The 22,280-nt window shown below is 55.5% G+C and overlaps 1 protein-coding gene across 3 annotated transcripts in view; it reads right to left on the bottom strand.

The window, feature by feature from the left end:
- The window catches only part of TMPRSS6 (transmembrane serine protease 6), a 37,782-nt gene extending 17,732 nt beyond the window's left edge, over positions 1 to 20,050 (bottom strand). The window contains exons 1-8 of one of the 3 annotated variants that reach the window (XM_039877762.1): positions 19,844 to 20,050; positions 14,144 to 14,340; positions 9,442 to 9,575; positions 8,192 to 8,259; positions 7,457 to 7,641; positions 7,170 to 7,211; positions 3,321 to 3,525; positions 461 to 597 (exon numbers count right to left, since the gene is read on the bottom strand). In XM_039877762.1, the coding sequence (XP_039733696.1) occupies positions 461 to 597; positions 3,321 to 3,525; positions 7,170 to 7,211; positions 7,457 to 7,641; positions 8,192 to 8,259; positions 9,442 to 9,575; positions 14,144 to 14,339 (967 nt within the window). In that variant the 5' untranslated portion in view covers position 14,340; positions 19,844 to 20,050. Of the gene's footprint in view, positions 1 to 460; positions 598 to 3,320; positions 3,526 to 7,169; positions 7,212 to 7,456; positions 7,642 to 8,191; positions 8,260 to 9,441; positions 9,576 to 14,143; positions 14,344 to 19,449; positions 19,569 to 19,843 lie in introns of those variants that run through there. The other 2 variants (XM_039877763.1, XM_039877764.1) reach the window with 2 other exon arrangements.
- Between the last annotated feature and the right edge of the window lie 2,230 nt (positions 20,051 to 22,280).

The raw sequence follows: 22,280 nt of genomic DNA, 5'->3' as shown, positions 1-22,280 counted from the left end.
TCGGGGTGAATCTCAAGTTCTCGGGCCTGCTGACCATAGACCTCACCCTCGGGGGGTGCAGAGGGAAGCGTGGAGGGGCCGAGGAGAGAAAACACGGAGCCGGGATGAGGAGCGAGTGAGAGAGAGGAGGGAGGACAGGAACGCAGGAAGGCGGATGGGAAGAAGGCAGGAGAGAGGATGCGGGGGACACAGGAGTGGCAGCTGGGACCGATGAGCAAAGGAGAAGAGAGCTGGGGAGGTAGGAGAGAGGAGGAGATGGGGAAAATGAACAGGACAGAGGAACAGAGTGTGTGCTGTGGAGTGGGGACGGGGGGCGGAGAGCCGAGGCGCTTCTAGAACCTTCCCTCTCCCCTCGTCCCACCCCAACTAGAGCCAAGAAGGCGAAGGCATGCCCGGGGGAGCACCCTCAGTTTCTGTCACTGCACTCCTCCCCTCCCCCGGAGACCCCCAACCCCCTCACCCTGAAAGGCCACCGCCTGCACGGAGAGCGTGAAGGGGTCGTAGTAGCTGTGCAGGCCCTTCTTCCAGACCACGGCCATGACGGCGCCTGACGCCAGGACCTCCACCACAGGCTCCTGGCGGCTGCAGCCATAGACTCTGGGGAGACAGAGAAAGGCAGGCTGGCGCCCAGGAAGGGCCTCTGGGAGGGGAGGAGGCTGGGCTGGGAATCTGTACACCCAAGTATGTGATCCGCCTGCTGTGTGTTCACAGACAAGTTCCTGACCCTCTCTGGCCCAGGCGACTGACTGGCAGCCCTGTCAGGGGCAAACTGGCGTCTCACGTGAGAGAGGCCAGGGGGTTGCCCAGACTTCTAGAGCTCGCAATTCGATGATGCCAGCTGACCTCAGTCCCACAGAACCTCCTCTGCTCCCTCAGAATTCTCATGACCTCTGAGTGCCCAGCCTGTGCCCACAGGGAGACCAGGCTGACACCTGTGGGGACCACACCCTCTGGCAGGCCACTCCCTGACTCCTGGACTTGTTCTGAGCTGGGACAAACAGAAGGTGGGAGTGTGGTCTGGTGATCCCTGGGACACCCCAGGATTCCACCCAGAGCTCGGTGCCTGGGGTGCACAGAATAAATAATGGTGTTTTGGATTTCCAGACTCTTCGAGGTCTGGAATGTCAGCCCTGCAAAAACTCCTAGAAGATTGTCAAAGGCTACTGCTTAGTTTCTAGGTCGGGAAACTGAGGCTGGGGACCGTGCCAAGGCCCCGCTGCAGAGATAGAGGTACAGTGGACACTGCCCCACCCAAAAGGTGCCTCCTGGTGGGCCCATCTCAGGTAGAGGTGCTCCTGGATTTCCCCTTGCCTCTCGCCAACCTCCATCAAATAACCCCTTGTCTCCGAAAGAATCCTCTGATTCCTTGCTAATCGGTAGACCAATTCTCAGGAAGCTAATAACCCTGCCTTCCAGAGCGAGCGTGCAACCATCCAGCAGCAAGGTACTGCCTGCCTACGATGCATCAGCCATGAACTTGACTGAAGGGAGCGGGCACGGATGGGAACACTGCAGGCATCTCGGCAAGTGCATGCTTAGGATCCAAACACAGCCTCTCAAAAACCAGAGGGGAGTGAGCAATGCCAGGGTAGGTCCTGGGGCCCGAAGGGTCCTGGGAAGAGGCGTTTCCCCTGGTCTCTGGCCTCTGGCTGCTTTCCCAGCTCCTTGTCCCGCCGGCTTTGACTACACTGGTTTGTTCTCACTGCTGAGGGCCCCCTACCCTCCCACACACCATGCCTTCCTCTGCCTCATCTGCCCATTCCCTCTGCAGGTGGAGACAGTAGTGTTAAGAGGGACCTGGAGGTCATATTTAATGCAGCTTTTACTGTTGGGGGTTTCTTTTATTTTATTTTATTTACTTAGCAGCAGAGCCTTGTTGTAAGTAAAACGTCTCTAGTCCAGTGGAACATGTGGAAACAAGCCACGAGGTTAGAGGTGGGTGAAGGGTCTACTCTGTCTTCCCATCACCCCTAAAGTTCCCTCTCAAGCTCCAGGGTGCAAATCTGAAGACCTCTCTCCCCCTTACCCCGCGCGATCCTGTCTGTCATTTTAGACCTCTTTGGGTCCGAGGTGGAGTGAGCCTCCTGCCCAGTGTCACAGTAAGTAGGGACAGAGCTGAACCCAGCAACCAGACCCCACCAACAGCAGGCTGTGGGATGCAGGGGAACTCAGAGAAGCCCCAGGGGAACCCCGTAAGTGTCCCCACCCTTCCTGGGCTTGGTGATCAGATAATGTCTGGCTTCTCTGAGCTTTCCAGAGCCCTCCAGGAACCCAGCCCACGCACACCCAGATTGAGGTCACCACATGACAGGGCAGCTGGGGCGGGTGCAAATGAGTGTGCACCTCAGTGCCTGGAGTTCCAGACAGGCCCTGGGGGAGGGGCCTGGGGAGAAGCTTCACCCAGCTCACCCTCAAGGACCGCTCTTGATCTGAATGAAAAGGTCCTACCCCCACGCCTTGCCTGGAAGCTGGCCCCGCCCAAGCACAGCAGAGAAGACAGCAGCCTGGTGTCCCCAGTGTCTCCCCCGCCTCCTGCAGAGCCTGGTAGGCCCAACACCCATTCCCCACCCTGTGGGGAGGTGACAAGGCACCTGGAGACCAAGACCGTTTCCAGCCCTTTTATGGTCTCCCATCCCCCACCTGCCCTGACCTGGTCACTTCTGCAGCCCGCATCATACCCTGTGTCCCAAAGCCCTACTCCTCTGCTCGAGAACATTCAGTTAGGTTCCCACTTCCCAAGTCCTGAAGTTGACATCGGTCCTGGCACCCAATACCCTTTGTGACCCAGCCCCAGGTGGGCCACATACAATGATAGTAACAATGGAGAGCATTACTGTGTGAAGATCTTGGCACAGAAGGGCTGGTTTGAATCCTCACAATAACCCTGCAAGGTAAGCGTGATTATGTACCCATTTTACAGGTGAGGAAACTGACACTCAGGGAGGCAGAGCACCTTGCCTGAGGGCACAAAGCTAGGAAGCAGCAGAATGGGGTTTGGAAGTCGGGGCTGCCAGATGCCGAGGCATTCTTCAAACAAGCCATGTCACCTCCGAGAGCTGAACTTAGCAGTCATCTACTACAATCGTTTTGTTACAAATGGGGAAACTGAGGCTGGGGGAAGAAAAGGGGACTGCCCACAGTCCACAGCCATTTCCAGCTTCCCCTCCCCCTCTCCCCCTGGGCCAGCCTCACTGTCTCCCAGATACAGGGCCAGAGGTCACAGGGCCCCTGATCTCAGAATGCTGTGTGACCTTTGACCCTACAGCACCACTCCCTTCCCCAAACCCTCCCCTCCACCCCCAACCTTCCCAGGGACTCACGAGGTGATGAGCCTCCTCTCCAGGGGCCCGGCCGCGTCGTACATGGCCAGCCGGTCCCGGCAGTCGGCCAGCGTCCACTCGAGCCGGAGTTTGAGCATGAGGTCCTTGGGGCCCTGCAGGTGCCACAGGCAGCTGGAGGCCAGGTAGTCAGGCCCCTTCAGCTGGAGGACCTGGCCCTGGCCCACGTAGCTGTAGCGGTAGCAGCCTGGAGGGGGGAAAGGGACAGGAGCCCTGACCTCTATCAGCCAGGAGGAGAGACATGGGGGAGCCAGCCCTGTCAGGTCCTCACGGGGCGGAGTCGGGCGGGGAGAGCAGCTGGACGGGGGTCAGTCAGCCCGAAGAGCTACATCCAGTCTTTCTGTGTCCCTGTGCTTTCCATCTCAGTCCCCTCATGCACGCATCCGTTCCCCGTTTCATCCATTCGTTCACTCAGCACTCACTGAGTTCTCCTTGCCAGGTGAGTGCCACAGAGAAAAGTCCAGTCACTGCCTGGGAGAGCTGAGAACAGCACAAGCAGACGCAAAGCCCTGAGGTAATAGCTCAGGAGGTGAGGGCTGCAAGCCTGGCTGGTGGGGCGAGAAAGGCTTTGTTGGGAAAGGTCACAATGTGAGCATATTGCTGAAGGCCAAGGCCAGCCGGGAACTTGGAGGCAGGAGGGCATCCTGGAGCCGGGAGGCAGGGCCCGGATCTCGCCTGGGAGAGGAACTGCTTTCTCCTGCAGCCATGGGAACCATGTAAAGTTAGGCAGGGCTGGAGCTGGGGCCACCTTGGGCCACGAATTCCTCTGGCTGCTGGGAACGACTTTGGGAGACTGAGGCCCAGCGAGGCAGCTGCGCCATACAGGGAACAGGGTGAGGGGTTCATTTCACGTGGAGAGAAGGGAGTGTGTTCCAGTGGGGCTGGGGACAGCCCCAGGTAGAAGAAGTGAGCTCTAGCTAATGATAATGGAACCAGGAGCATGAAACCAATGGCACTTAGCAAGTGCTCGAGACGGGCTGGAACCGAGCTGCGCACAGGCGGTGCACCCCGTTTTACAGACCTGGGACAGACGGACCTGGCTTCACCTGACCTCCACCTAATCTTTTCTGGGACTTGGTTTTCTCCTCTGCAGCATAGAGACAGTGACGCTGCCCTCGCGGGGCTGTCACAAAGCTTAGGGATGGTGCATGTGTGAGCACTCTGCACGGCGCCCTGCACGCAGTAGATGCTGTGGCTGCTCTTCCTTAGGTGGAGTAAAGGGAGAAGGCGAAACTCGAGTGAAAGTTCTGTGACTTGTCACCCTTCAGCTGCTCCCACTTGAGGCTAAGATATAGCCAATCGCTTTGGCTGCCCTCACTTCACACCTCCTCCAGCGCACAGGCCTACCCTTCCACACCCACACCCACGCCCCAGTGGCTGTGCCTTTTCTCTGACATGTAATCCATGAGCTTCATGTGCAGGGCTAGAATTTGCACAGCAGTACCACCACCATCATTCATTCACTCGCTCATTCATTCATGCAACATAGTTACTGTGTTTGATTTAGGCACCAGAGATCAGTGGTAAACAAGCAAATCTCTCCTGTGGAGCATAAATAGCTCCTTTAAACCTCATCATAAGCCAGTGAAATAGGGAGGATGGGTGTTCTGCCAGGAAGCAGAGGGGATGTGAGTGTGAGGCCCAGATATGGAGGCAGTCTGGTGTGCGGGGACTCCATACTCTGCTTCATAGCCCCAGCACCACTTGTCAGCAGCTGTGTGACGCTGGGCCAGTCACTTAGCCACTCTACGTTCTGTGAATGGACGCAATCATAATAACCTCTGTCCCACCTCATTTTCCGGGTACTTCTGAGGACCAAGAAGGGAATGGCAGTGATCATGCTTTGCTCTGATACTGCCGCCTGTTGCTCAACTCCCTCCCTGACCCCTGGTCATCCTGACCCCAGTAGGGAGCTGACCTCCCTCAGAGACCTCTGACATCTACAAAAGGAAGGGACAGGGCCCGTGATATCTGCCATGGCCAGCATCTGGAGAAAGGCTCTCTTCCAACACCCCGCCCCCCACCTCATGAAGGCTTTGCTTTGCTACTTTAATAATTACTTTTTTCTTTTGGCTAATTAAATGGATAGGTATGTGCTGGTCTCTGTTGATAATCAGAAACACCTTTGGGCAGCCTGGTACCTCTGGTCACTGGGAAAAAGCAAATAGACCTGCCTATGCGTTCTGTTCACCCGGCCTTTGCTCATGCCCTGCCCTGTGCCCTCTTCCCTTCTCAACCCGACAGAGTCCTACTTCTGCCCCGCCCATGTCTGAGTCTGCAGCCTCCTCCTCCACGAAGGCTTCTAGGACCCCCAGTCAGCAGCAACTCCTTCTTCCTTCTAGAGGCACATTCCTTCCTCTGCTTTGGATTCCAGCCTGTCCCCAGGGCAGAGCGGTCCTCTCTCTCTTCACTGCCTCTGGGGCCTCAATTCTAGCACTGGCGCTTGGGGTTGTGAGTTTCTGTTTATGAGTCTGTCTCCCTCATGAGGCTCAGAGCTCCTCTGAGGGCAGGGGTGAAGATGTGGTCATCTGGTGTCCCCAGCGCAAGCGCGGGGCCCGGCATGGAGGAAGTGCTCAAAAAGCCCATCTAAAGAATTGATTTGAATTGTCATCCCCCCCATTAGACACGGTGCTCCCAGAGGCAGGGGCTCCAGACATTCATGGAACCAAATAAAGGTAATTACAGAGCAACTGCCAGAAACTTGAGGACACGTAGACACCTGGCACGGACAAAGGTAACAGAAAGGCCTGTCTCAGACCGAGGGTCAAGGCAACGTGTGCACCGATGCAGTGTAAGATGATAGATAGACTAGATAGATAGATAGATAGATAGATCGATCAGTGTCTTGTGTTCTTCTTTGGACCAGCTTACTATCCTACTGGATCCCTCATTAAAGAGTTAAATAAATCTCTGATGTGCTCGCTACATCTGTGCATGAGAATCATGATTTTAACTCTTTGAAAAATGTACTTTGACCCCATCACCTTCTCCCACCAAGGAAGTAAGCATTTGACCAGCCAAATGGGATGAGAGGAAGGTCAGCGAAGGTAAAACCAGGATTTAAACTCTGCCTCTCACACTGAGAGGGGCTGAGGTCCGTGGTCCAGCCTCAGCTCTGGGTAGAAACTCTAGGTAGTATAGGAAGAATCTGAGAATTTGGGGGCTTGTGCTCAGGAACACAAGATACAGTAGTACAGGTGGTGCACTGCACAAGACCAAGGGTTGCCGGATACACAGGCGACTGCGTGGCGAGCGCCCCTGGTGTCGTGCAGCGTGGTGGCCCTGCTGGTGCTTTGCTTCCCAAGGCTCAGTGGAGCCTCTTGGAAAAAAGTAAGGTGACTAGCAATTATGACGCAGGGGTGGGTGGGGGTCAGAGGGCAGGGAAGCCTGGCTGGCTGAGAAAGGGAAGGAAAAGGTGGAGGGAGCATCCTTGAATGTGACAGAAATATCTCCAGAAGACCAAGTCTTAAACCCAAAGTAACTGACATACCTCGAATTGGCAAGGTTATTTTCAACCACCAGTACAAACAGTGGCTTGTGGCAAATTGAATTCAGGAATAGAAACATAGAGGCGCACTCTCACGCAGGCAACACATACACACTCGTGAACAAGACACACACACACGTGTTCACGACACCTGCTCCCCTCCCCCCACAGGTTCCAAGCCTCGCTTGGGACCCATCGCGGCGTCCACCGTGGCATGCCCTGGGTGACTCCAGGCCAGTGCTCCCTGCACCCACCATGGTAGCCACGTGACCCCCCTGACACTCCACCAAGCCAAGAAAACCACCAACTCAAAAGTGGAGAGGAAAAAAACAAAAGTAGCGTACCCAGCGTGGAATTCAGTGCAACTACGTCTTTCACGCTGGCTTCTGTTAAAAGGAAATGAACAAATACCAAAAACATAAATAAATAAATCGAATGGAAATAAAACCAGAAGAGACCATCAGAGCCAGCCTGTCTGAGATTTACCCCGAATGCTGACCTTCCCCCTGCCCCCGACCCCAGTCCTGGCTCCTAGGTCCCTGGGGGTTCATTCTGAGAGCATGCCGGTCATTGTGGGCAGCCCTCCCAGGCCTCACCAGATGGTCCCATGTTCCCCCTCCCCAGTACTGACCCAAGATCACCAGTCCCTCGGGGTCCGGCTCATACTCGGCCCTGTAGGGAGCAAGGGCCGAGGCGTTGGCCGTGGACAGCAGCTCCTCCACCAGCAGTGCCTGCACCACCTCAGGGCTGAGCATCGGCCGGTGGTGCTCGGGGATTTGGAGGATGAACCAGAAGAAGCAGGTAAGGGGTCCCTCCCTAAGGCAGGCAGAAGTGAGAGGGGCTGAGGCCGGGGCCTGCAGTCTCCCCTGCCCAGACTCCTGCTCCTGTGGGGAAGACGCCAACTGTGGCTTATGCATGTTGAGCGCTTACTACATCCCAGGCATTGCCCTCCACCTTCATGGGAAGCCTCCTAACCACTCCTGACGCGAGTGTTCTCATTTTACAGGTGAGGAAACCGAGGCACAAGACATTAGGTTACATGCCCAGACAATGTCCAAAGCGGCAGAACCAGAAGTGAGTGGGACAGCTGGGCCACCCCCCACTAACACCTGCATTGTGCCAGGCCCTTGATAAGCACGTCACAGCTATTGTCTGGGGAAGCCCTCCCACACCTCTGTGCCCACTCCACAGGTGAGGAAACCAAGCACAGTGAAGGGAGGTCACACGCAGGAAGCGAGTTGCCTCTCCATGCCTCAGTTTCCTCATTTTTAAAAACCCAAAACAAAGCATCAGAAGCCGAGAGTGTCCCCTCCCCTTCTCTGAGTCAGAGGTTCTGGGGAGTGGGTCACGGGGCCAGGTGACTCACCCGAAGGAGTAGACGGAGCTGGAGTTAAAGTAAATGCCCAGGCGGGTGCTGACGATGAGCGCCTTGAGCTAAAAGGAGGGGAAACGACAGGCCCCTGGTAACCGTCTGCGGAAACCCCTCCCACCTTGAGTTGCCCTTTGCCCAACCAGGCAGCCCTGCTTGAGAGAGCTGCCTACAAGGTAGCGAGTCTTGCCAATGGTCACACGACGGGCGGTGGCCACACCAGGACACAAACCTCATACCCATTCCACGTTCCCCGCCCCTTACACCCAGGCACTGTCTCCCCACCACCACCACCAGCTCTAGCCTCCATTAGACCAGCAATGGCCTCTGTCCCCCTCATCGAAAGGCACGCCCCCACTCAGCTCCTGAGTCCCCTCCACACCTCCAGCCAGCAGCCACGGGAGCTCAGCTGGCTGGTTTCTGCCCCTGTTCAAGCACAGTGCTGACGGCAGGATGGAACAGCAGGGTTGTGTGTTCATCAGGCCTTCGGGGCAGCATGAAGACGATGCCCACATTCTCTCAATTCAACCCCACAACAGCCCTGTAAACAGGCGCTGTTATTATCACCCCACTTTACAGAGGAGGAAAGACAGCCTTGGGTTGGTCCCCCAGAAGCAGGTCCTGAGTCAAGGATGTGAGGCAGGTGGCTTAATGTGGAAGTGATTCCGGGGAACACCGACACGGCTGTGAAGGAGCCGGGTACAGCTGTGGGCCACTGAAGCGCGGTCCCGCGGGGAGCTCTGGGAGATGGTAGGGTCATCCGCAGAACTGCCCTCCACCAGGGGCCAGGAGAGCTAGGGTATTTCTCCACCCATTCAGTTTCTCTTGGCTGAGGGTCGGTCCTGGGGACCACGCCTCGGCACTTCCGGCCTGCCGCGCTGGGCATGCACAGTCCCACAGCCTGGGAGTAGGGGTGCGGGCAGTGGGAGGCCATTCCCAGAGCAGTGAGCCCTGGAGGAGAGGGGATGCGGTGGCCCCGACAGCATCCTTGCACTGCCCTAACTTCCCCAAGGTCACGCTCCTCCTAAGCGGCACGATCAAGATTTAATCTAAATACATTTGATGCGAGACCATTAACTCTCCCACCATCCTGTGCCATGTCCCCTTCCATTGTTCCAAAGCAGGCCTCTGCTCCCAGCGAGTTCTCTGGATGGACCGACCAACAGGCTTGACACGACGTTGCCCCCCACCCTCAATTTCTGTCAGCCATCAGCACCTTCCCCCTCACCCCGGAAGTCCTTCCCTACCATATTCTGGGCTTTGGCAGTTTCACTGCGGAAGGCACTGGACTCCCGGTGGGCAAGGTCCTGAGAGAAGTGGCGATTGAGCACACGGAGGCTGCCCGAGTACACCTGGCTGACAGTCACCTCCGCCTTGAACCCTGCCCAGGAAGAAACAAGCAGGTTAACCGAGGGAGCAGACAAGGAAGGCTCCTGTCTTCTCCCGGCCTTCTCCTCTGCCCAAATCCTCAGCTCAGCCTCCAGCATTCTGAGCCCCCAAGGCATCATCGTCATCACTGTCATCCAAAGATTTTTGGTGACAAACCGGCGCCAAGGTACAAGAGAGAAGAGAGGTCCATAGATGGATAGTGTTCCAGAGGCTCCCAGTCAGAAGCTGACATAGTAATCAGTCCAGGACATGGATGATATGAAGGCCAGGAAACCCACATGGCCCAGAAGGTCAAGTTCATGGGTTAGCACCTCAGATGCATCCTTCCACTCATCAGGTTGTCCATGTTGCACCTACTATGTTGAGTTCACTAGTAAACCAACATAGACGTGCCTCTCCATGAGGAGCTGACAGCAGTGGGCAAGACAGGCCTTAGTCCAGGAATCACGCAACATGCAGGATCCATCTACGAGGAGGCCTTCGAGGACAGGCACCAAGTGTCATTGAGGGGACATGGCCAAGGAACGGGGCCTGGGCCAGGATGACCCTCCAGCTGAGATAAGAGAACTGGAGAATAAAGTGGGTGGGAAAGGGGAAGGAGGAAAATGCCTTTAGGGCAGAAGGGATCACGGTAAAGGACCATGTGCAAAGGCAGAGAGATCACGGTAAGGACCAGGCCGAAAGTCTGTTTGGCAGGAGCCATCGGATAGGAAGAGGGGCAGCGTGGGGCTAGGACATCAGCAGGGCAGGATTTTGGTTTTTACCCGACGAGCAAGAGAAACCATGAAAGGTTTAAAACCAGGGATGACGTCATCAGATTTCCGTTTTGCAAAGACCGTTTTGGCTCATGTGAAGAGAACAGAGCCATAGCCCTAGGTGTATACCCTTATTTGTTCTTTTATTTATTCTTTCAATAAGTATTTATTGAGAACTTACTATGTGTAGGGACTGGCCTAGAGCACTTGGAAATATACCAGTATAACGATGGAAAATAAAGAGTAAAAACAATAATACAAACAAAACTTTGACCTTAAATGCTTATAGTCTAGAAAGGAAGACAGACAATAAATAACACGTATTCTATACAACATGTTAGAGGTGTAAGTGCTGTGGAAACTCGGGGCCGCAACATGGAGGCTAGAGAAGAAGGTGATGGCATCAGCCAGGTGGACTTTAATCTGTAGAAAAAGCCCTCCGGGCAGTGAGACCAGCCCTGAGTGAAAAGGCCCTGAGGCAGGAGCTTGTCTGGTGTGTTTGAGGAACAGCGATGAGCGATGAGCGAGTGAGTGAGGGGGAAGCGAGAGGAGATGAGCGGGGGGAGGACATCATGGAGGGCCTCACAAGCCCTGGGAGGACTTTGGTTTTACTCTGAGGGAGATGAGAGCTGTAGGCGGTTTTAAGTAGAGAAGTGAGATGATTCGATTTGCTACTGTGTTGAGGACAGGCTCTAAGGAGGCAAGGGCAGAAGCAGGGAAACCTGCAGGAGACTCCGACAGTGGTCCAGATGACAGGTGACGGAGCCTGGACCAGGCTGCGTGGTGGAGAGGCTGAGAAGAGGGAGGAGTCAGGCTATATTTTGGAGTTAGAGATGACCAGCTCTGCTGGTAAATTGCGGCTGGGGTGTAAAAGAGAGGAGTAAGGGGGAGCCACTAGAAAGATGAAATGGCCACCCTAGGCTGTGGGGGCTCAGGTTTGGAAGGAATGATGGAGAGTTGCATGTTGAACCAGTGGGGTCTGAGGTGGCCCTTAAACATCCTGGGGTGTGCGGGGGCTGGGAGGAAGGAGGGCAGTGGTGGCAAGCCCCATGACTGAATGGAGCTCAGGAGAGAGGCCCAGACTGGAAATGCAAAAGTGGGTATTGTGAGAGTATAAGGGGCATTTAAAGCCAAGGCCAAGGGCACCGGCTGAGACCTTGAAAGAAGCAGACAGAAGGAGAGAGGAGGAGGGCCCTTAAATCAGCAAAAGACGTGGAAGAGAAGCCACCTGAGCTGGGGGAAAGAAAGTGTGGGCGCCTGGAAGTCAAATGAGGAAAAGGTCTCAAGGAGGAGGGGGTGCAACGCCTGGTCAAGTGCCGCCAATGGGTCACATGCACAGAGGACTGAGGACTGACTGCTGGATCGAACGTGAGGGTTGGCGACTTTGACAAGCACTCTTGGAGCTGGGGGAGGGGTGAGATCCAGATTAGACAGGGGACCGGAGAGACTGGGAGGGCACAAGTGGAGGCAGCAATATGTAGAGACAGCCTTTCAAGGAGCTTGCTGCAGAGGGGAGCAGAGAAATGGGGGTGGGGGGCACCAGAGGGACTGGATAGAGTAGCAATGAGAACCCTCCTGATGGATGATGGGGCTGGAAGAGAGAGGGAGCCCAGCCACCATGTGGGGCCCGGGAGAGCTGGCTTTAGATGAGGCAGCAATGGTTCACCTTGAGGATGGGCGGGAGGGCGGAGCATGGGCGTGCAGCTGGGAGGGTGTGGCGCCGGCATCTACGGGGCTTCTTGTCTGAGTAGTTCCATTTTCTCATTGAAACATGTGGCAAAGTGGGTGGAGGCGCAGCAGGTTCAAGAAGAAAGCGTAAAACCGTCGCCCAGGAGAGCAGGAGAGGGAAAGGACCGGAGAAACAGTCGGGCATCCTTAGGGCCCTCCCGCGAGAAGAATGTACCCCCTTGGCCAAGGTCCATCTGCCTGGGGAAGCCGGTCCCTGCCCTCTCCACCGCTGAGCATCAGGCTAATGCTCGCTTTGGGCTTATCCTGCTCTAATGTCACAGGCCCCTTGTTCATCTCCCGTTCCAGACCCCTTTGCCTAGTGCTTAGCATCTGGAGCACAGCCTGCCAGGGCAGGAGAAATGGTTCGAACATCTCCTGAAGTATCTCTTCTGCTCTAATCCCTTGAGGGGAGGGGGGGGTGCAGAGTTGGCTTCCCCTAAGTGAAGCTTGGGGGCACTCACTCCCTGGATCTTTAACCCCATGGAGCACACCCTGGGGGGCTATTTACTCCTGGAGCATAACCAGGAGAAATTAGACTCATCTGCCAAGAAAGACAATTGGCCAAGTGAGTTCCTGGTCCTCTAGTCTGATGTTCTGTGGTTTACCCTGAAGACTAATTATCCTACAGCCTAAGGAGGCCTCAGCAGCCCCGTGCTATTTGGGGCGCTGGCTTCCTGCCAGTGGTGAAGTGCACACAGCTTCCATTCCCTGCTGGCGCTGCTCGGTTCTGAGCAGAATTACCATCCACTCTGAGTCATGGCAGGCAGATCTCCATCAGACATGGACTTCCTAAAAACATCTCCCAGGGGCCTGGTTCCAGACTACTCCCACCTTGAACCACTCTGGAGCTGGGGCTAGGCTGATCGCCCTATGGCTGCTCCAAAGTGGGTCCCCGTTCCTTTCGATGGGCCTGAAATTCCACCGTGAGATTTAGCCACTAGGAATACTATCAACTTTTGAAGGGTGCTTAATGAGAAGTCTCTGATCATTTGTTCCTGCTATGGCTCCCTAGCCCCTCAGCTTCCTCTGTCTTGACACATGCCATGCTTTATTGTGGGGCAGGACTATCGTCAGGATCTGGCACAGAGCTCTGTAATGCAAGAGGAGCTCTGTAATGAATAAATGAATGATTGATCGAATGAATGAATGATTGAGTGACTCTTCTACAGTGTACACGGAGCTTTTTCACAGGTACCATCTATCTTGCTTTATTCATTACTTCCTATCACCCAGAGCTGAAGAAATGAGGTACAATCTCCACCCATTTTAGAGAAAGACATAGTAGGTGCTCGAGAGTGTTTATTGGATCCATGAATGAATGACGAAAAGAACAAAGGGACCAAGAACATGGGCCAGTTGCCTCTGGGGCTCTGAGTAAGAGCTATGATTCCAGAGAGGGAGGCCAAGATTCAGGACCTGGGAGAGGCCCTGAGCCACCTGCTCTGGACACTCCAGGCCCCTTTTCACTGTGTGTTGACTTCCACGTGTGCCCGAGCTGTGTGCATGGACACCCTCCTCGCCCCAGATGCCTGAGTTCTGTGTCCTGCCTCCCCTTCATCCCCATTCATGCTGGGCCTCGAAGACCCAGAGGTGACAGAGCTGTGGTCTCCACCCTAGACAAGCTCTCAGATGGGACTCAAGTGAGCAGAAGCACTAATTGGTGCCAGGAGCCACCAGCACCACTGGGCCTGCTCCTGCAGAGTCAGCTGGCTCCAACCCCCAGGGGCAACCCTGGAGGGCTGCAGGCAAAAGGAAGCAAAGTTTATATTCTTTTGGCTTTTTGGTTCACTGGGTGCTGGGAGAGCACTCTTTTTCCAGCTATTGGGAGCTGGGGGCACTCGGTCCAAGCAAGAAACTTGCACTTGACTTGAGCCCCAGGACCTGGAACATAGGTTCAGCGGCACTCCCATCCCACAGGATAGGAAGGGAGACTCAGAGAGAGAAAGTGCTTGCCCTCGGTTGCATGGTGAGTTACTAGACATTGCCGAGCCAGGAATTCTGGTCTGTCTTGCTATGGCCCCCACAACCACCCCAAGTCCTTCCTAGGTACCTCTCCCAGGCGGGCCCATGCATTTACCTAGGAAATACCAGAGCAGGAAGCCCCCTGAAGCCAGCACAACCAGGGCCAGCCACAGGGGCGCCAGGCGTAGGTAGTACTGGATTTTTCTCCTGGAGTTCTTGGGGGCCTTGAACATCCCCTCCGGCTCTGCCTCCTCGCCATCGCCTCCATCACCCTGCCCGCCAGACGCCTGAGGGGCCTCGGCCACGGGCATCCTGGCAGAGAAAAAGACCAGAGTTGGAAATGGCCTGGCATTTGCAAGGGAGACTTTGCTGGACGCCAACGACGCACAGGAGGAAGACAGTCTGCCCCTTTGGAGTACGGACCATGGCACCAGGGAGTAAGCACTGATTCAAAGTGGGTGCTGAGCCAGCTCGTGGAGGGCCAGCGGCAGAGCTGGACTGGGCTGGCTCTGGGACTCTTACTTTTGCACTTGCACCAGCCTGTCTGTGATCAGAGGACAGGAGGACGTTTCAGTGGCTGAACCCCACCCCTCAGAGGCTGTACCCACAGATGAAACTGGAGCACATGGGGTGCAAATTTCCATAAACCAGCTCCTCTTGCCCTCGGCTTCCCTTAACTTGGGAGATGCTTTTCGTTCCTCCCGGTACCCAGTCACAGAGCTTCCTGCGATACTGATGCAGTCAGCTCATTCAGCCCTCCCCCTGCTGGCCCTGAGCCAGCGCTGTGCTGGGCCAGGGCACTGCCCTTCAACGAGTGCCATCCTCTCCCCACCTGCCCAAAAGCCTCCTAGGGGCAGAGGAAGGAGACAAAAACACACATTCATTTGGAGTCTATGTAAGACATTTCACAGGTATCACCTCATTTTATCCTCTGGTCACCCAAGGATGTAGGGACCATTATCTCTATGTGTTCTTCATCAGACCCACTCTTTGTGGACACTTTACATGTCTTATCTGTTTAGTACCTTCCAACCACCTTCCATGGTTCTGCATTCATTAGACAGATCAGAAAACCGAGGCCCAGAGTGTCTTAGCAACAACAACTCAGCCCAAGGTTTTCTGAGCCTCATTTCCCAATGTGGTTGGAATATCTGGTGCTCACTACCAGCCCCATTTTACAGATGAAAAACTGAAGCCCCGAGAGGCTAAGCCACCTGCCCAGACACGCGGGGCTTGCATCCGGGGGTCTGGCTCCCTGCTCCTTCCACTACTCCAGGCTGCTTCCTGTAAATGAGCCGTTTCATGATTTTGTAACGACTGTCGCCCCTCTCAGCGCCCCGGGTCTGCGGCTCTATGATCAGACCCCCGCAAGCCAACTTCTGATGATTACATGGCTTCTCGGGCAGATTTTCCCACTGGACAGAGAAGGCCCTCCATCCACCCACCCACCAGCAGAGCAAGGATTCCAGATCACTGAGAAGTTAGTCTCCTCCTATCAAGTGCATAAATGCCACTGTGGCTCTGAAATGCATCCCCAGATGGGTGGGGATGGGGGAGGTTCCTTTGCTCTGTGTCTTGGATTTTCACATGGTGGGTTTTCTCAAAATAGGGCTCCTCAGTGATGCTTGAAGTCGTCCCAGCTACGTACAAGGGTCCCCAGTCCTCCTCCTGTTTCCTTACTCCCTGCCACCCCTCTTGGCATTGTTCCCAGTCAAGGGTCTCTGGCATCCAGCCACAGTGACCATCTTGAGTGGCCCTCATCCAATGCAAGGAAGGGAGAAACTGCTGGTGATTCTCGGCTGAGCATGGAACTCTCTTCTGCCCCTAACCAGAGGACATCCAGATGTGTGGGCAGCCCCTCTGGCTTTTATGGGGCCGGGCCAAGGAGAGTAAACATCCCCACAATGGATAGGACATTCCTGCTCACTGCCCAAAGTGTCCACAGCACCCCTGGTGAGAAACTGGCCATCCCCGCAAGCAGAGCAGGGTGGCTGGATGGGGGTGAGCCCAGTGACGAGGGCTCCTCACCCTCTCTCAGTCCCGGGTCCCCACCCTTCTCCAGAGGTCGCCACACCCCTGTTTTATTCTTGAATCTGGATCCCAAGGACTTATTTCGGGATGATTCATAGAGTAATGGGGACTCAGGGGCACTGGAAGTGATGACGGTTGACACTGATTTCGATTGCATCCAGTGCTCTGAGTGCACTATCTCATGTAAATTTGACACAGAGCCTGTGGAGGTAAATGCTCTTATTTATTATCCCCATTTTACAGATGAGAACGTTGAGGCACAGAGAGGTTGAGCAGCTTAGCCAGGGTCACGCAGTCAATTAGCAGCAGATCCAGGCTGCAAACCCAAGAGGTTTGTCTTTGGAGTAACGCTCAGACTCCTAGGCTCTACTGCCTCACACATCATCGGGGTACTAAGGGGGAAACTAAGGCTCAGAGAAGGTCACAGGTCCATTACAGGAGGTGCCAAGAGGAGCAGTCCAGGGTAGGACACTCAGTAGGCCTCTCTCTTCTTCTCCTCGGAGATGTGGGGACCATTGTGCACCCGTGGATTTTGCTGTTCTCATAAATGCCCCTCATATCTATCTGCGAGGACTCCGAGCATCACAGAGGAGCCCATTTTCAGAAAACCCACTGTGTAAAAACCCAAGATTAGACACAGCCCAAACGGACGGGGCGCTGCTCACCTGCGCTCCCCATCACCTCCCACCTGGACTCCAAGCGAAGCCTCCTACCTGGGCTCCCACCTCCTGCTCCAGCACTTCCTCCACGTTGTCACAAGAGGGCTTCCGCTGCCCACTTCCGCCCATTCACCACTCAGAATCCTCTCATGGCTCCCAGTCACCTCCGAACCCCTCGCCATGGCACCGAGACCCTTCCTGATCAAGCTGCCGCCCACCCCTTCTGTAGCCCTAACTCCCAACACGCACATCGCCCTGCAGGCCCGTGAGACCCCACCTTTGTGCAGCCACACCCTCTGCCTGAAGGACTTCAAGGACCCTTCAAGGTAGCGTCAAGGCCACCTGGCTGGCGATGGGTCCCCAGGCCCTGGGTAGTCAGCTGCCTCCTCTCCTGGGCATCCCTTGGTCAGATCAACAACTTGCTTGGTTTGGGCCTCATTTCTCTCCCTCACAAGTAAACGGGCCTGTGTCTTTATCAGCCCTGATTTCTCAACGGACCCAGCACAGGGCCTGTCACGTGAATGAATGTTCGACGAAGGGATGATTGCACAGAAGCCCAGGTCTCCAGACTCTCGGCACAGTGCTCTCTTCCACATCTTGCCTCCTCCAGGAAACAGGACTTGTGAGGCTCGGCACTGGATGACGGCGTTGGCCGTGGAGTCCTAGGTTCAGTTACCCAGCCGCCCCATTTTTGTGGAGCAGCTGCTCGGCTCCAGGCTCTGTGCTGGGCATGGGGAGGGGGAACATTGGTGAATACAAGAGACCCCATTCCCATCCTCTTGGGGCTGATAGTCCAGGAGGATTTGGACAACTGTGACAGTTGACAGGTGTGAAGATGACCACGTCACCCTTGCCTTTTACTATAACACAATGGCTTCCCAGCGTTTCAAAGGCCCGGTCCCTCAGAAAATCTATGGCCCCCAGAATCCGACCTCTATGGCTTCTGCCATCACCTAGGTCAACATCATCTATCACTTTGACTCCTGCAATAGTCAGTCACCCACCCACCCTCAGTATCAGATTTCTTACACAACCACCAGCGTGATCCTTTTACCGTACTCACTGCTCACAAGCCTCACGTGGGTCTCACGCACCTAGAACAGAGCCCAAAGTCCTTATCACAGCCCACAGGGGCCTACATAATTTGGTCCTTCTGCATCTTTCTGTCCTTTTCCTCCCTCTGCTGCAGCCCTGCTCAGCTCCTTGCCAGACCCTGAACATAACAAGTACAAACCACCTCAGGGCCTTTGCACATGCTATTTCTTCTACCAAGGATGCTTTCCCTTCGGTTTGCTTCATGGCCTTCTCCTTTACCTCCTTCAAGTCTTTGCTCGAATGTCACCTTTTCAGGGATGCCTTCCCTGACTACCCCCTCTTTCTGCTGCATTTATTTTTTGCCACAGCATTTCTTGAGACCTAAACTGCATGAGATGCTTATGTGTCATTTAGCTGTCTCCTCCCTGGCTGTAAACTGCCCGGGAGCAGGAGCTATTTTCTGTTCAACTGCCGTGTGCCCTGCTCCAGGAGCAGAACTTGGTACTGCATAACCGACGCTGAATGAACGAAGGCTAAGATCCCAGTGCCTTTCCATATAACTCCCAGGTGCTGTGAGCACGCGTGGCCTGGCCGACTTCTCCCGCCTCCTTTTCCCTCATGCCCTCTTCTTCCTGTTGTGTCCCAGTGACATTGGACTTCTCAGTTAGCAATTCTAATAAGGAAGATGGTAGAAAACTGTTACAGATACAGAGCCCTTAGCCAGCTCTGGGTGAAGAGCATCATGCAGATTGGTTCTTGAACAATGAAAGTTCTTGCTTACCACCTACCTTTCCCACGCTCCCTTCTTTCTGCCTGGGTTGTCCTGCTCCTGACCTGGCCAGCACCTCACACTTCATCTCAGCGCTCACCTCCTCCTGGAAGCTCTCCCAGAGTTCCCTAACAGGGGCAACTGCCCCCCACTCCGAAGTGTCCTAAGCTGCCCCCATCAATGCACAGTTCACTTTGGGGGCATTCTCTCCGTCCCCCTGACAGTGAGCCCCTGGAGGGAAGGACTAATTGTCACAGGGGCTTGAAGCTTCTCGCCTGATCTGAGCACCTGGATCCCACCGTGGCACATGTTCGTCACTCCCTCCTGCTCTTCTGACCACTGGAGGGTCCTCAGTCTGCCCACTGGAGGCTGAGCTCGCTGGGGTGGGGCTGCACCTCCTGCGTGCCAGCCCTGTGCCGGGCAAGGCCGCAAACCACATTCCCTCTCGGTCTCCAGCAGCCTAGGATGTTGGCTTTGCTGCCTCTATCTAATGGTTAGAGAACCGAGGTCTAGAGAGATGAAATGACTCACACAAGGTCACTCGGCCAGGGCAGGGCAGACCCGGGCAGAGCTAGGATTCTGATCTAGGACCTTCCAGTGAGGTCATTCGGGCCTAGAGTAAATTCTTGCTATGAGCTACTGTGACTGTATGTTCCCAGGTGTAGGGGGAGTGGGTGAACGTCCCTCCCACACACACAAACACACTCACAAACTCACACACAGATGGAAACACACACCTATCCATGATACAGATTCATAGATGCACACTCCCACTTTATAAGCACTTGTGCACGTGCACACGTGCGTGCACGCACACACACACATACACACACACACACTGCCAGCTGCATTCAACCCTAGGAGCTAAGGGTCCCCTGTTTAGTGCAGTGTGGGGCTCTGGGTACAGAGAAGGCCCAGGTGGGGTACCTGGGTGCAGAGAAGGCAGCGTGCCCAGTTCTTCAGAGTGAAGGTGGGGTGATCGGCCAGCAAGTCAGGCCTCTCCTCTGCCTTGTCCCTGCCCTAGAGTCCGCCAGCCCCACCGGAAGTCAGGCCTCCCAGCACCCGGAACCTGCAGCCCCTCCACCGCCCCTTTGCCTATCTGTACGCCTGCTCTCACTCTGCCCTGTCTTGCCTCAGCCCCAGCTCTGTGGACCCCTTGCTTTCTGCCCGGTCACTCTCTGGCTGATGAGGCCCTGCAGACCTGGCCTCAGAGCAGGGCAGGCAGCTCAGGTTCCAAGGAGCCAGGCCCAGCTCTCAGAGTGGACGCTGTCATTGGGTCATTCACAGATCCCAGTCCCCTGTCCAGGAGGCCCCCGCTTACCTTCAGGAGTGGTAAGTGGGTGCCAGGCCTGCACGCAGACCTCACAGCCTCTGTTTGTCCAGGCCGAGGTCTCCCCACCCCCACCTGGACAGCTGGAGCTCGATCAATGGCCCAGAGCCATAGCCAGGCTGTCTGGCCCTTGTCCTCTGTGGCCTGTGGCCCCGGGCTCCATGGGCCTACTGCTGAGTGCAGGACAGCACTGTGACTGCTCAGGTAAACAGTCCAGACGCAGGAAACAGGTTGTGCCCGCCCCGCCCCATCCCGCCCCATGGGCACCCTGGAGGCTGGCAGGCAGGTGCAGGAGACCTGAGCTGTCCCTCGAGGCCTGTTGCCTGGTGACATTTCTGCCTGATTATAGCCCCTGGTCCCCTAGAGCATGAGGTGGGAGGCTGAGGACTGGGAGCTGGGCCGAGGGGCCTGTGCAGGGCTCACAGGGGCTTACACAGGTCTCCTTACCTGGACAGGTAAGACCAGAGCTGCCAGTGGCCCAAGAGAGAAAAGGAGGCCTGGCCCATGTGCTCAGGGGACAGAAGAGAGTGGAGTGCAGGGTGGGGTTTGATGCCATTTTCTGTTAGGCTGGAAGTTCTTTGAATTTCTACCTGATTCGATAGGGCTGTGCTGTCCATGTTGATGGCTACTAGCCCCATTTGGGTCTTGAGCACCTGGGACGTAGCCTGTCTGACCTGAGATGTACCGCATGGTTGAGATGCACACCAGGTTTTGAAGACATAGTGCAAAGAATATAAAGTACGTCAATAAGAATTTTTTTCAGTGAGTACATGTCGAAATGGTAACATATTGGCTATAGTGGGCTAAATAAAATATATCGTTAACAATCTTTTCACTTGCTTGGTTTCATATTCTTTAGTGTGACTACTAGCATGTTGAAACCACAAGCGTGGCAATGAGAACACTGAAACGCACAAACGCCAGTTGCAGCGCTAGTGAACAGGGCTGCGGTAGAGACGGTGGGTCCCACCCCAGCGTGCTCCAAAGCACGTGCTGGGCACCAGGGTTTTCTGGGTGTGTATGGGCTGATCAATGTTTGTCCCAGGGAGCATGTTTCACACCCGAGACCCTGTGCGCTGTGACATGTGGGTCCCAGGGATGATGATATTATTGTGTGTGTGTGTGCGCGCGATAATGTGTGTGTGAGTGTGTGTGTGGATTGTGAGGTGTGTGCCTGTGCCCAGTGTGTCAGCGCCAAGTCAGCATGTGCAAAGAGTCGTGGTTGAAGGTAGGGAAGGCTGCCTGTGCAATACCTACTGCGCGGCGCCTCACACGTGTCACACGCATACTCGCATGTGCACGACGCTGTGTGTGCGCTCTGTAAGGGGCCCGCCGTGTGCAAATGTCGGAGGTGTATGGGGTCTGCATGTGTCCGTCAGGAGCAGCATTCCCTGCACAGGGGCATCTGGGCCCACTTTCTGTACAGTGCGTGCCATCTCCAGACCCGAAAGTGCTGGGCCTGGGCGCACTGAGCAGCTAGGTAGGGATTCTGTTGCTCACTTCTCCTCCTGATGCTCAGCCCAGCCCGGGCCCTGCACCCTGCGCCCTGCGCCCTGCCCAGGGGCATAACCCCAACCTGAGACTGAGGACTCGCACCTTAGCCCACTCTCCATCGCGCCATACCCAGGAAATTTTCTTCCTCCCTTCAACCTCCCGTTTTCCCAGGTCCTGGCCCGTACCCTACCGCAAACATTCCGAGGGAGAGGTGCTTGGGATGGGAGCAGGGACAGCACGAGGGCCGGGGACAAAGACACTCCAAGCCCTGCCTCTGTACCCCTCCCCATCCTTCGAAAGGTAAATGGCCCAGGCCCCCGGACCAAGCGGACTGGTAGCTGGACACTCTGCAAAGCAGAAAATCTTGCACAATCAATGTCCTCTGTACTTGTCGCCCGCCTAGTCATCAATCTATCGGCCACAGCCTGGGGGAAGGGGCTGGCATGGGGGGAAGCAATATAGGGAGTGAAGCATTTGAAAGCATGGGCAAGGGTGTCACCTCTCCAAGAGCTCAGAGAGACGGGGGTGAGGGACAGCCTGCCACTGAGAGAGGACGTCCTTCTATCAACAGGGCAAGCATGTGGCTGGACACCGTTGTCCCTGCAGCAAAGGGACACATTCACGCCTCGGCGTTCTCTGGGAATCTGCATTTCACACCAACCCTGGGCCCCTTTGGTCTCTAGAAACAGAGAAGCCCCCTGGAGGCCTGGCCAGTGGGACTCGGAGGCCAGGCCTTAGCATGTCCACCACACTCAGGCGACAAGGATCCAGCCAGGGGTTGGAGAGTCAGAGGATGTGGCCAGAATTTCAGTGACTCCACCTGTTGGTGACCTGGCAAGACACATTACCTCCCCAAGCTGCCTCCTCATCATCTGTGGAATGGGGCAATAAAGCTGGGTCATCGAAGGCGGAAAGGTGGGTGTAAATTGCCGGC

Source organism: Pteropus medius, unplaced genomic scaffold, assembly GCF_902729225.1.
Source record: "Pteropus medius unplaced genomic scaffold, Ma_sr-lr_union100, whole genome shotgun sequence".
Classification (NCBI taxonomy): Eukaryota; Metazoa; Chordata; class Mammalia; order Chiroptera; family Pteropodidae; genus Pteropus; species Pteropus medius.
Note: the sequence above shows the minus strand (reverse complement) of the source record. Positions and strands in the feature narration are given on the sequence as shown.